This window comes from Cetorhinus maximus, chromosome 17, assembly GCF_964194155.1.
Source record: "Cetorhinus maximus chromosome 17, sCetMax3.hap1.1, whole genome shotgun sequence".
Taxonomy (NCBI): Eukaryota; Metazoa; Chordata; class Chondrichthyes; order Lamniformes; family Cetorhinidae; genus Cetorhinus; species Cetorhinus maximus.
The window spans coordinates 12,138,438-12,152,698 of NC_135895.1; the positions used below are offsets into that span (position 1 = coordinate 12,138,438).

The 14,261-nt window shown below is 39.1% G+C and overlaps 1 protein-coding gene across 3 annotated transcripts in view; it reads left to right on the forward strand.

Annotated features, from left to right (window-relative positions):
• Positions 1–7,841, forward strand: part of fubp1 (far upstream element (FUSE) binding protein 1) — a 37,330-nt gene extending 29,489 nt beyond the window's left edge. Inside the window, exons 15-21 of one of the 3 annotated variants that reach the window (XM_078560704.1) lie at positions 2,036–2,196; positions 2,294–2,373; positions 2,908–3,033; positions 3,389–3,472; positions 5,191–5,262; positions 5,348–5,505; positions 5,928–7,841. In XM_078560704.1, the coding sequence (XP_078416830.1) occupies positions 2,036–2,196; positions 2,294–2,373; positions 2,908–3,033; positions 3,389–3,472; positions 5,191–5,262; positions 5,348–5,505; positions 5,928–5,936 (690 nt within the window). In that variant the 3' untranslated portion in view covers positions 5,937–7,841. The remainder of the gene's footprint in view (positions 1–2,035; positions 2,197–2,293; positions 2,374–2,907; positions 3,034–3,388; positions 3,473–5,190; positions 5,263–5,347; positions 5,506–5,927) is intronic. The other 2 variants (XM_078560701.1, XM_078560703.1) reach the window with 2 other exon arrangements.
• Positions 7,842–14,261: the final 6,420 nt, after the last annotated feature.

Consider the following 14,261-nt stretch of genomic DNA (forward strand, 5'->3'; position numbering starts at 1 on the left):
CAGGGCCAGAAGTGACGGTCTTAGGCCCATTCATGAGCTCGTGTGTTACACAGCATGAAATGATGCAATCAGGGTAGCCATTATCCTGCAGGATGTTTTTGATGTGCCTTATTTCGGTGTCAAGCTTGCATGGTGAGCAAATGGCTCGGGCCCTATTTACAAGGTTGCCAATAAGACCAATGTTATACCGCGTGAAACTGTAAGAATCCCAACACGTACATTGACCAGTGAAGATAGGCTTATGGTAGACCATGGTAGAGAATCCCTGGCAGATTCCTCAACTAGCACATCAAGGCAGGGGGAGTTCGTTTAACTGCTCCATTTCATAGGTGAATTTGAGCGCAGGATGGAGCCCATTAAGACATGTAAGGAAATTGTTCCATGCAGTTGTGGATTTATATATAGCAAACGTATCATCCACATATCAGAAATGTGCTAGACGTAAGAGGTTAGGTGTCATTCCATCGAAGAGCGGTTTCTCATGGAACCCAACAAAGATGCTTGAGAGAGCTGGGACAGGAGGGGATCCCATGGCAATACCATCTATTTGGGCATACATGGTGCCGTTAAAACTGAACTCAACTGCGCGAGTTGCCGAGTTAATAAGTTTGATGAATACTGATTCACACAATGGTGGTGGATCTAGATCGCCATTATATAGTGCTGTAGCACAAATATCTATGGCTTCCTTAAGTGGAACATTGGTGAATAGGCTAGCAATGTCAAATGAGCACATGGACACAGCATTGCTATCAATATACAAATCCTGTACGGCCTTTGCAAATGTGATGGAATCCTACACTGTGTATGTACAAAACTGATTGTAACAATTCGCTCAACCATTTGGCCAATTCATGTTGTGCAGAACCGGTCATAGGTAAGATGGGGTATAGAGGAACATCACTTTTGTGTATCTTGGGCAGCCCGTACATACGTGGACGCAGCACAGAGTGTCGACAAACCTTGTCATATATTCAAGCGATAGCTCGTTGCTTGGTGCTGAAATAAGATGTATCAAAGCCACCCTGCAGGGTAATGGCTACTGTGATTGGATCATTTCACACAAGCTCATGAACGGGCCTAAGTCCGTCACTTTTGGCCCTAGATTACCCTGGAAGGGCAAGATATCTCAAAAATTTGAGCAACAGGTGAAGCTAGTGGTTTCATGCTGTTACTATACAGTAGCAACACATTGGAAATATATCGCCGTTCCTTCACTGTCGCTGGGTCAAAACCCTGGAACTCCCTCCCTAACAGCACTGTGACTGTACCTACACCACATGGACTCAGCGGTTCAAGAAGGCAGCTCACCACCACCTTCTCAAGGGCAACTAGGGATGGGCAATAAATGCTGGCCCAGCCAGCGAATCCCACAGCCCATGAATGAATAAAAAAAGCCCATCAGTGGCGCATTCTCCATGGCAACGACACTTGCCAACCTATCAGCACTCTCTTCACAAACAGTATAAATTGTCATCTTCCCCTAACATTGGTATTCTTGTGGCGTGTTCTGATGAGTGTGAGACGAAAAGCTTAGCCATGTCTCTTTCTTCAGCAATACTCAAGTCACGATCCGCCAGCCTTTGGGACATACGGCCTACATACCTAACATCACCCTGCACTGAAATTCATATACCACATTACTCATTTGTGTGTTAGGCAGAACATCTTGATGGCAGCATCCTGTTAGTGGCGAATACCACTCATGTTGCTACTGTATAGTAACAGCATATATACTAGCAAACGACTATAAGCTTATTTTCCTCTTCATGATGAAATGCTGCTAGGTTAATGTGGAATGTAAAGTTTAGCCTACTGCTTTATGGAAATTATGGAGTTGACTTCTGTTGGTCTGGAATTTGCATTGAAGGGGGAATATTTTTAATGTCCTTTTTTAAAAATATCATCTCGTTTAACTCTCATTGCGAATAGTCATACGTTCGATTTTCTTGTGGGCTGGTGATCTCTTCTCTTCACAGGAACTTCGCTATTTGTGTGCCTGATTATATTTCACAATATATGTTTGTGTATTTAGGCTCCTACTGGTCCTCCTGGGCCGCCTGGTCCCCATGGTCCTCATGGACCCCACTTGCCTCCTGGCCCTCATGGGCCCCCTGGTCCTCCAGGCCCTGGGACTCCAATGGGACCCTATAATCCAGGGCCCTATAATCCAGGGCCACCTGGTCCTCCTCAACAGTAAGTAATCTGATTTAAATAGCACAATTGTTTTAAACTTGACTAGAGAGTAAGGTATGTAGTATGTTGCCATTACTTAATCTCTCAACCTCTGCAGTGGTCCACCAGCACCGTATGCTCCACAAGGATGGGGGAATGCCTATCAGCCCTGGCAGCAACAGGGTCAACCAGATCCAAGTAAGACACAACTTTTTTAACATTTCATATTAGAACTTCTAAAAAGCAATCCACCGAGCTCCTCAATGGCTCACTTGATAAAGGCAGCATGTAACTGGGCCATACAGACGCACAGGGCCCAGGTTTGGTTCCTGGTGTGTGCAGAATTGGCTGATCTCAGCCAGGGTGGGATCATTTAGGGTTCCCAACCTAATTGCTATCTACTGACCCCTGCTGTAGAAGCGTGTGTGTGCCAGCATCAGTTGAGGTCAGGGTCAGCTTTGACTGGGATGTCCTCTCCAGTTAAATAGCTGTACAACTTTTGCACTGTTGCGGCTGACACGTGCAGACTGACCACTTGGATGGGATACTGGAGAGTAGCTTGCACTTGTGGAATCATACATGAGCAGGAGTTGATGCCTTCAGGGGAGGAAGGAGGAAAGAAAAGTGATCCACTGACCTTGCTATAATACTGTAATGTATTAAATAACTTGAACATTTTTACCTACAGTGTTTGAATACCAGCAGTAATAAAATATTTTTAATCTATTGTAGATAAAGCTGGAGATGCAAATACAGCTGCATGGGCAGCATATTACGCTCAGTATTATCAGCAACAAGCACAGCAGCCACCTGCAGCTTCAAGCACTGGTCAGGGCAATACCCCAAATTCTGCACAGGGTAAATCATCGGGTATTTTTATTAGATCTTCTGGCTACACTGACAGAAAGTTAATTGCTGCAGTTTTTAAAATCTTTTGAGAACTAAGCTTGCATCTTACCCCAACAGAAATTTCATAAGCTCTGACTTCTTTTGGAAACCAGTATTAGCTGTTATGTTATTCTTGTTTCTTAAATCAGTGGCATTATGTGCCTAAATCACTTTACACAAAGAGGGTTAGAAAAGCTCTTCTCAATTAGTCTAGCAGCTTTTGGGTTTTCCTTATGTTACAAAACTGCCTTCTCCTTCTCTTCCCTCCATGGGAATTGACAGCCTGGGTGTTAACATGATATTCACGTTGCTGTACTTTTATCAGCAGGTGATCCAAACCAACCCAACGCAGCCCAGACTCCTCAGACCGATTATACCAAAGCCTGGGAAGAATATTACAAGAAATTAGGTAAATACTTTAGTTTGCCTGATCAAAATTTAGATTGATAGAAGAAGATGCACAAAAGACAAGAGGAAAAGGCTGAAGGTGTAAAAATCCTTAGTAATGTGAACATATGAATTAGGAGTAGGCCACCCGGCCCCCTCGAGCCTGCTTCGCCATTCATTAAGATCATGGCTGATCTGAATGTAAGCTCAACCCCACGTTCCTGCCTACCCGCGATAACCTTTCACTCCCTTGTTAGTCAAGAATCTATCTAGCTCTGCCTTAAAAATATTCAAAGACTCTGCTTCCACCGCCTTTTGAGGAAGAGCGTTCCAAAGACACTCAACCCTCAGAAAAAAATTCTCCTCATCTGTCTTAAATGAGCAGCTCCTTATTTTTAAAGTGACCCCTAGTTCTAGATTCTCCCACAAGAGGAAACATCCTCTCCACATCCACTCTTGTCAACATCCCTCAGGATCTTAAAGGTATCAATTAAGTCACCTCTTACTGTTCTAAATTCCAGTGGATACAAGCCTAAGCTGTCTAGCCTTTCATCATAACACAACCCGCCCACTCTGGTATTAGTCTAGTAAACCTTCCCTGATATGCTTCCAGCGCATTTACATCTTTCTTTAAATAAGGAGACTAGTACTGTACACTATTCCAGATGTGGTCTCACCAACGCTCTGTACAATTGAAACATAACCTCCCTACTTTTGTAATCAATTCCCCTCACAATAAATGATTACATTCTATTAGCTTTCCCAAATACCTGCATACTCACCTTTTGTGATTCATGCATTAGGACACCCAGATTCCTCTGAGTTTGAGCTCTGAATCTTTCACCATTTAGACAATAAGCTTTTTTATTCTTCCTGCCAAAATAAAGGATTTCACATTTTCCCACATGAATACTCCATTTGCCACTATCTATGTCACTTTGTAGCCTCCTTGCGTCCTCTTCACAATTTACTTTCTTACCTATCTTTGTGTAGTCAGCAAATTTAGCCACCATTCCTTCGGCCTCTTCGTCCAAGTCATTCATATAAATTGTAAAAAGTTGAGGCCCCAGCACTCTAAAACTCAACCCTGCTCATTTCTACTGAATTCAGCATTCCGTAAAATATCAGTTTCGCTCAGTGATAGATTGTAGGGCTTACTCTCAGATGCAGAGAAACTGCATGTTTCTACCTGGGTGGATTCAGTCCAATTTTAAAACAGCATTGGCCTATAAACAGCACGATTGCCGTGCCTACTTTGTTTAACTGAGGTGCGTATCATTTCTGTGTTCCTGCTAATCACCTGAGATTAAATCTGATCTCTGCTTCTCATGGCAGCCCAAAAGAAAATCCAATTGCAAAAGGCATAGTAGGCAGATGGCATAAGTATTTTGAGCCTTTATGTTCAAACATATTGATTGTTCACTCCAGTATAATAAATACCTAACTTTTAGAAATTACTAATTCAAAGCCATTTTTGAACAGCCTTGATGTAAATTGTTGTGCACATTGTTAATCTTTAGATATTCCAAAGGATAAATAAGATTTTATGTAGCCCTAGTTTTTTTAAGGAAGGTATTGGGTGATGACGCCAAGAGTTTCAGACCCAGATGGACCTAAATGAATGAATAATTCTGCATGTTGGAATCTGTTACTTTAAAGACCCAAACTATCTACATTTTTTTGTATGTTCTTCACTTGATTAGATTTTTTTCATAAAAATGTTACCCATGTTTTGTTTAGGGCAACAGGGACAACCACAAGGAGCCCAACAGGATTACACCAAAGCTTGGGAAGAATACTACAAGAAACAAAGTATGTATGTCTCTGGAAAGTGCGATTCAATTAAATTTGAATCATCTGAATTTGGTCAGTGATTCAGTCCTGCTTGTTGTTTCAGGTCAGGCAGCTCAAGCTTCTAGTACAGCAGCTCAGCCAGGCGGGCAACCAGACTACAGTGCTGCGTGGGCTGAGTATTACAGGCAGCAAGCGGCTTACTACAGTCAGACAAACTCCCAGGGAATTCCACAGCATCCGCCAGCACAGCAACCCCCACAGGTAAATCCCAGTAAACAAAGAGTACTTGAGAGTGTATCTTTGACTCTGCATGCAAAAACCTTGGTGTATCCCTACTGATAACTTCTGCGAGGCTCATCGATAAGTTACTTGGGGTAGTGAAATTAAGTTTATATGATGTGCAGAACACATTGTATATCAACACCCTTGTACTCTTGAAAGTTAACTACACATTAAATTCAGCAAAACATATTTGAAGAGCATTGAATGGCATATTATTTGAATGGCTGTTCTTACTTAAAGTTCCCCCCCCCGAAACAGGCAATGCGAAAAGTGAGAGCTGCTGTCCAGCACTATGTTTAACCTTTCTTTTTACAGATAGAGGATCCTGTCCACACTCGGTGACCTTGAAATGTTTCATGTTGGTAACCACTTGTGTATTTCTATGTATTTCTTCTGTGCAGGCCCAGTAATGTGAAGTGGAGATATTTGCGTCATTTGGGGAAAAGCCTTTGTAAAATTTATGGATGCAGACGCCTTGATGAAGATCTTAATTTTGTTTTTGGTTTAAGAAAAATAGTGTTTGTTGCTATTGTCATACTTAAGAGGTAGCGAACTTGATAACCATTATTTTTGTGTAGAATTGCAAATTTGGTTTGCTTTTAGTGAAACACAATAGTTTGAACATTCCAGCATATGTATTTTCAATTTCTATTCAGTCACTATAGTGACATGTGCTTCTGTTGTAAAATGTATTAATTTCATTGTATACTGTTCACTTTTAAAAATGCTTGTTTTGTGCTTGACAATAAATAATATGAAAACCCTTGTTTGTGGGTAAGTTGGATCTATGGGTGAATTGTAACCTGGTATGACAACACATTCTTTGTGATATGGAATTTTCTGTTGGGTCAAACTGAGACTTTAAATGTGCATAATTTCAATTCAGATCCGAATAGCTGCTGTAGTCCAGGTTCCTGAAGCCATCGTGATTGCAATTTAGCTCATCAGTAATGATGCATAATGCAAAGTTGCAAGCAGTATATCTTTTGCATAATCTTTCTATAGCAAAACATATGAACGTGAAATGCTATTTAATCTTGTGGCTGGCATCCTTAGCTTTTGTTTGCAATTTTATTCTAATTGTCTGTGACAAATTTATTGGGAGGCAGTTTGTCAATTTGTTTTTATGGTCTGCAATTCTTGCCATGTAAAATAGTGCCCCATAACTTTTTTTTCTGACAGAAGGAGTTTAGGAAAGCTGATGGTAAGGTATCAGTCAAAGTATCGTTAATGATTAAGTAGTTCCTCAAATTGACAATGGAATTGTTTTTCTAATGCATTATGACCTGCTTTAGATGCATTATTTTTCACGTTATTTAGTTGGAATTTGCCATTTTAAAACCTCGAAAGATTATCTGAATTGCTTCTGCATATTTTTCCCTCTATTTGAAAGTGATTGTTTCTCTGCCAATTAGATTTTTTTCCCCATGTAAGCACTTGAATATTCTGATAGTTGCTCAGTTTAATTATGCAAAAGATGAATGCAATTGCAGTCTCTGTTTGCCACTGTATTTATTGAAGTACAGGTGTGTTCCAGCCAATGTAGAGCTAGCTCTGTAAGGGTAACCTGGCGTATGCTGTGCACCATCCTTGATTCTGTTCCTTCAAGGAGCTTTGCACTGTAAGTACACTAAACCTTGTGACTGAAATAGAGATGACTTACTGTGCAGTAACACTTGAAATTGTTTTTGCCCATGTCCTCTATTTTCTTTCTCAATATATACATTGAAATTTGATTAACAATGCAGAAATTAACATGTCCTGATCACATACTTAGCATGTAATGCTTGTAGGAATTAAATTACCTGCTAGTTTTGCTCTGATTTTAAAAACCTTTATTATGGGTAAGTATTTCCTAAACTGTAGTAAATAATGTTTGAGGAATGCAGAATGGACAGCTATTTTAGGTGATGCTGTGATAGTTTTCTTTTTAGATTTACTTGAACCATATGGAATTTTGTTAGGTTGAAGGTAGGTAGGCCAGGATTGTGTTGTATTTCAATTGCCATGATGTTCAACTTAATAAATGAACGTGAATATCTGTTGTTTATGTTGATGCTTAGAATGGTGGAAATTATTTCAGGTTTTTAAATGAGCACATTATGTTTTCAATAGCAAAGTTGTCTTTTTGCTGTGAATTGTATTAGAAATGGCTAACTGAAGTTGTAAACTGAGTAAATTTTTTGGGCGCTGCATTTATTTTGATGGGTATGAGAATGAAGTGATCCAGTTTTTGCCACGGATAACATTGTTCTGAGCAGATGTCTTAAATTTCTTAAGAGAAACTACTTTTGTAATAAACTTCTACATGCTGTTTTGAATGCCTTTTAATTGATTCAAGTGGAAGAAAAAAATTCCTGTCTGATATTTGAAAGAGTGAATTATTGCTCTGTCCGCATGATGTGAATTTAGGTAGTGTCCATTACTGTAACTTAGTTTCACAGCTGGCACATGTTCACAGAATCGAATTTTACAGGCGTTAATGAAAGCCTTCTGTCTCTGGAAAGCTACAAAAAGAGTGCTCTGTAGTCCAGGTGTTGCGGACTGCTTGTTTTTAGATGTGGAGAGCCGAATGAGTACTATGACCGAGAACCACAAGACATCTGCAGGTTAACTCTCAATGTTAGTCTTGTTCGTGTATGAAAATCTTTGCTGAAGTCTAATGTTAAGAATCTAGACTGAAAGTTTTTGAATCCTATTTGTAACAAAAATGCAGGAAGAGAATTGTGAACTTCCATAGAGTAAATGATTTAATTTTTGAAGTAGATAGTCCATATATCTACAATTGCACGTTATTTTCTAATGCAGATTTTGTGATTCAATGTTCTTAATTGGGGAGATTTAAAAAGACAGATTCTCGCCATACCTCATTTGCAACCATATGCGCCATTGTCTCTTTGTTTAGGAAGATACAGCTATTAAAACAGGAAAACATTTAAAACATTTTCCCCCATATCTCATTCAAATTTACACTTCACCCTGTTTCGCTATCTCTAATAAAGAGTATTCACAGTTGCAACAATGGAGTACAGTACAACAACCATTTTCCCGTTTTCATTGCTGTCCTTGTCCATTTCAGGTCCTTTTGTCACATAGTCAAACTGACAATCTCAGCTCAACTTAATTTTAGAAGTGTGCCCAACAATAAACTTTTACAATGGGCAGATTACGCTGTCTTGCTGTGGAATTCATTGAACACCCCAAGAAGCTTTTAACAATTAACAACAAGGATTCGTAAGCCGATGTCATGTGTACATGAAGAGCTTAACGTTGACAAAAACTCATGGTGAGTAATCACACCTGACCAAAAAGCGTATGACCACTGAATGATGTAACCTATATATCTTAAAGACGAACCTGAATCCTAATAAAAGACATGCATTCATAGAAAACTCCTCAAGGCCTAACCTATAATTAAATGCTCCATTGGTCTTAATGGGTTTGTCAAGTCAAACTGGTTTGATTAGCCTTCCTGCTCTCGAGGCTATGAAGGAGATTGAGAAGTCAGTTTTCCTATTCGTTTTTCTCCATTTTGTCTTAACTGAAGAGGGAGACTCATATTAAGGTGAAGTTCCCAGGATGCTGTTGGCTGTCTGATATTGTGCCCAAAAAAATCATTGTTCATTAATGTTCTTGGGCATCTGTTGTCTGTAGGTTTGTCCACAGTTAGGGTGGAGGTCATCATACCCAAGCCCAAATACGTTCCCATGCATGTTCCAGCAACAGGCACTCGGTTGCAGTTAGGAGCAGGGAACATTCACTTTTCCTTCTTGTCTTACTTCCTGCACCACACTCCCTCCCCCCAACAAGCCCGTCCCATTAAAAAGGTGTCCCAGAAAGTTAACTAGAACTGTCAAAGCCACCCTATTGATAGATTGTTAAAACTTTGATAGCCCTTCGGCTCTGTATAGCCCTGTGCGTCATGAACCCACTGAAGCATCAAAGCTGGTAAGAAAATGGACAAATATCCAAATTTATGTATTGTGAGGGCAGGTTCACGAGTGGCCAGTAACAATTTTGATGTATTTTATACTATTCTCTGATTTTAATGGTAGAAAGTACTGTATTTGCAATTGGAACCAGTTGAGTTGTAATGTAGGATACATTTTGTTCATACTTTTCTAATACCGAATGGAAAGTGATTTTTTAAGTGGTGCATGTTAAAATAGCATAATTGAAGTAAATTGCAGTTGATTTGTTGAGGAATTTTATTGAAATTCTGTTTAATATGTTGACTTTTTTTTACTAGTTTCTGGCATTACTCAGTGCAGTTTGCCTCAAAACATTTCGTAGATCTTGAAGAAGAGACTTTTCTAGATGTCTGTGCATTAACTTTAAATCCAAATGCTTCTTAATGTTATGGGTGGCATTAGAGATTATGTCTTACTCGGGGTCATTTGAACTCTGAAGTTGGGTTCCTGTCTCACTGCAGGCTGGTGTACTTAGTAAATCTGCTATAGACCTGGCTGTGAAGTAAACAATGTAAAATTCCGGAATAAAAATGGGAAGACCATAGGAATAAAGTTGAATGCACTTTATGGAGGGGTAGGTGGGGGGTTTTTAAGTATTTGGACATACTGGCTTGATTTTTTTATACTGCAATGTTAAACTGATAAAAGATTAAAATATTCACCCTAAGGATGGTCACCCACTGTTGGTGGTGGATACCTTGGTCTGCGGTGAGATGGAGGATTCTGTCATTCCAGTGCATTTCCTGGTCTCTATCCTTATGGACCCCAATTATTACAGATTGGTTTGTTGGTTGCATTTCCCTTCATCATAAACAATATCTAAGCATCATAGAAATTTACAGCACAGGGAGGCCATTCATTCCATTGTTATTTTAAAGTCATTAATTTGGGTTGAATTTACTTTATTCCTCCAGAAATTTATATTTTTCCCCTAATTATGTTCTGAATATTTTATATCTGAAGTGTCAAAATGCTCTTTGAACACTGGCTGTGAGATTTTTTTTTTACTGAGGAATCCTTTTTTGACTGGTGTTAAATTTGAACTTGTGCTGCAGCTAAGACCTAAATCCATGTTTCAGCCAATTATTGGAGTCTATAATTCTTCTGTGAAAATTTTAGATTGACCTGATTTTAAGGTTCTTAATTATTGATTATGTTGTTTGTTCCTCTGTCAGTGTGTGCATAATAGAACAATACTTGTATAAATGTACCTGCAATACAGCAGCTTTTGTTTTGTTCTCAAGCAGGCTTCAGATAAACTGCATGTTTTATCATGTTTTAATGTCTATAAATGGTATCATGGTGCAGTCTAGGAGTTTAAACTTAGTGATAATGAATAACCAATTGCTATCACTAACTTAACATGGCCAAACAACTGGGATTTTGAGAGTGCTAAGGTGGCCTATTATGTTGGTTCCAAGTGACACCAAATAGAAATAGATGCAAGTGTCCTTTTGCTTAATTAAGCCAATGTATAGACAAGCAAAGTCCTCCGTAATGACAGTAATGAATTAAATATCAGTCTGAGTAAATCACTCAGTATGTTTGTGCAAATGGTAAGATTTAGGATTTGGTAGTTCTGTGCAGGAGGTTTATTTCATAACAAACTGCAGCTTTGCCGGAGCTTTTTAATGCCAAATTGATACAAATTTGGTTTTCAGTCCAGGACAACTTGTGCTGTATAGACATGGAACACTTGGTTGAGTGAATGATCTGTACATTGAGTTTCAGGCCAACATGCTATTTGAGTTATTCAGTGATGTGACTATTCTGCAGCTTTTGAAACTTTGAATTTTAACTATACCTACTTGGGTAGCAAACAAATCTTAATTCCCAGGACATCCACTCTTCAAATTGTTAGGGAAGAGGGTGTGCTAGTATTAATGAATGCTATATGGATAGAAAAGATGGGATTGTTTGCAAAGCATTTCACTATCTGTGTAAGTTTATTTTTATGATCCCACATATTTCAGTTTCCTCTCCCAAAATCACTGACTTGTGGGATTATTTCAGTGCCAGTTACCTTCTCTCTAAGTGGCTATTCTTCATGTCAGCATTGATGGAAAACAGCAACAAGTTAATGAACTGTGGAGCGAATTGCAGCTGAGCTCAGGCCTTGTGCAACGCCTTCCAGACACCCGGACAACACTCAAACAGTGATAATGGCAGTTTTCTTTTTCTATCCCTCAATTAATCGATTGTGATGATACTAACTGTAGCACAATCTGCTGCCATCCCCATTTGAGATCAGCTAATTCAACTTGGACTAACTGGCAATTTACTGATCTGTGTGGCTAAGAACCTTGTGTGGTGGATTTGCCAACTGAGGCAGCTGAAGTACCATTGTGACTTCACTTTTTAAATTAACAACTTTCCTATTGTAAATATCCTCAATTCAAAGACTGAAATTATATGTTGAATTTCCCCCTTAAATGCTCCAAACTGTCATCATTCCTGATGAGTGATTTGATCCTGCAATCAAATCTCATCTTCCGGTTTTGCTACTTATGAAATAAGATCACATGTTTTTCAGTTCTTTTAGCCTTTTGGGATGAATTAACATTATGGTACCAAGTTGCTTCCCTTACGTGTTTGCCAAATTTCAACATACAATTTCAAATCTCCATACTGTCTTTTTAACAAGGTTTAATTCCATGAATTAAATGTGTAATGGGCAGAGGTATAAGTAATTCCCAGCACCTGGCCTATAACAACTTGCATTTGTATAGTGGCATTAAGGTAGGAAACATCCCAAGATGCTTCATAGAGACACAGCTACTGGCAGTACTGGAGCAGTTTTGGAAATTAATCAAATAATGTTCAAGAAGATAAGGCTTTGAGAAACCTTCTAAAGATAGCGAGCAACATAAGACAAGAGGATGAAGAGTTTGAGTGGGACCACAATGGCTGGCGATTGCATTTAATCATTCTAATTAGATGATGACCTGAAAACTTAGAACTAAACACACAATCTTACAGACTTGTTTCAATTTGCTTTGACTAACGTTTTTTAAAAAAAGGCACCTAGGCATTGGACTCTTCTGTATAATATGGGAAAAGTTCTATTGTGATATCACTTCACAGTTTTGCATCTTCTCTCCCTTTTCCCAACCTTCCCCCCGACCACAATGTCCCTTCCAATCATGGCAGACTTTTCAAGTCCATATTATTAGAAACGCTGATCTGGGAAGTTTGATTACTTGCTTACCTGTGCTTTTAGCTTTAGTAGAAAAAGGTGCATATCTTTCTGCCTTTTGATGTTGGGTAATTTATTCAATAGTACCTGTTTAAGCATAACCATCTATTTCACGATTTTGCTGATGAACTGTGGATTTGTATCTGTGTAGATCTCTTGGCTTAATCATTTGGGAAGATGATTTGATATTCTAGGAATTGTGTTAATCTAATGCTGAGATGTTTCCCTTGATCTTAAATGAATTGCACTGTCCATGAGACCTGATTCTGCATCATTACTGCCCTGCTTGGTTCAGTGACTGATGAGTGATGTGCTTATGGAAAAGAAGCCTGAACTTGTGATCACAACTAATTGAGAGGCTTCCAACTTGTGTTCTCCATTGCAATTGGAATTAAGTGATGGGGGTGGAGGCAAGTTAAAATGATGACATAGTTTTACCAAAAGGAAAGTCACCCTTGTTTGTAATTCTGTCTTGGGTTGATCAAGGTGCAATGTTTGTAACGATAATGCATTTTGCCTATTGCTGGTGGAGTTTATCATTTAAAGGTATGATGTAGCCGTAAACAGCTATGTGCCGCTAAATACTTGGATTTGATTCATACACAAGTACCACTCTACCCTTCTCCACATTGGCCTGATGAATCCCAAGATTCAATTGATTGTAAACAAGGTGATAAAATGAGAGTTATGAATGGTCAGGGATATTTCTCTTGATTACTGTTCTGTAGGGTGGTCACGTTTCGTACCGTATAGGATTATTTTTCTGTTCATTTTTAAATTTAGGCTTTTATTCTTTGTCAGATTATAGACCTAAGCACTTCTGACAGTGTGACCTTGCAGACAAAATCCAGGCCAAATTGAATTAGTCATGACAAAATCTTCACCGGGATTACACGTGCCTGTTCAAAAGTTTGGATGATCCAGACTCCTTAACATTGGTCAGCAGCAGTCCCGGATCCCAAGGTGAGGATGACCATCACCTCCCACAGTCTAATTCTATATCAGAATTGTTGCATATATGTTGGCAGCTCTGGATATCTGCCTTAGACTGCCATAATTCAAAATTGATTTGTAGTGCATGTGGAATTTATATTTCTCTGCCAGAGCTGTCATTTTCTGCATTTACACAGGTGGCTGTGACTCAGTTAAGTCACTTAAAAGATTTAATGCCTGCAGGACCAAAAGCACCTTTTCGAACTCTACTTCTTATTACATGATTGCTAGAATATTATTCTGAAATCGTGAACGTTTATATTTCTTAAGTTGTGATGTTTGGACAGATTTTACCTTTTGGGGGTAATTATGTTTATTTGCAATATACAGTTCTGTTAGCAGGGTTGCCAACATGAACAAAATATCCTGTAAAATTCATTCCCACGCTCCTAGTGTTACTGCTCTTAATCTGTCTGGGGCAGTTGTTGACACTCTGCTAACGCTGCCTCTCCCCCCTCCATTAACAACTGCCAGTAGTGCTTTTGTACTTACAAGACTGGGTTGTAATAGGTTGTCACGCTTTTAGTGATGGGTAATTGACACATTTTTTCCCTCTCCCCTTCAATTTCCCTCTC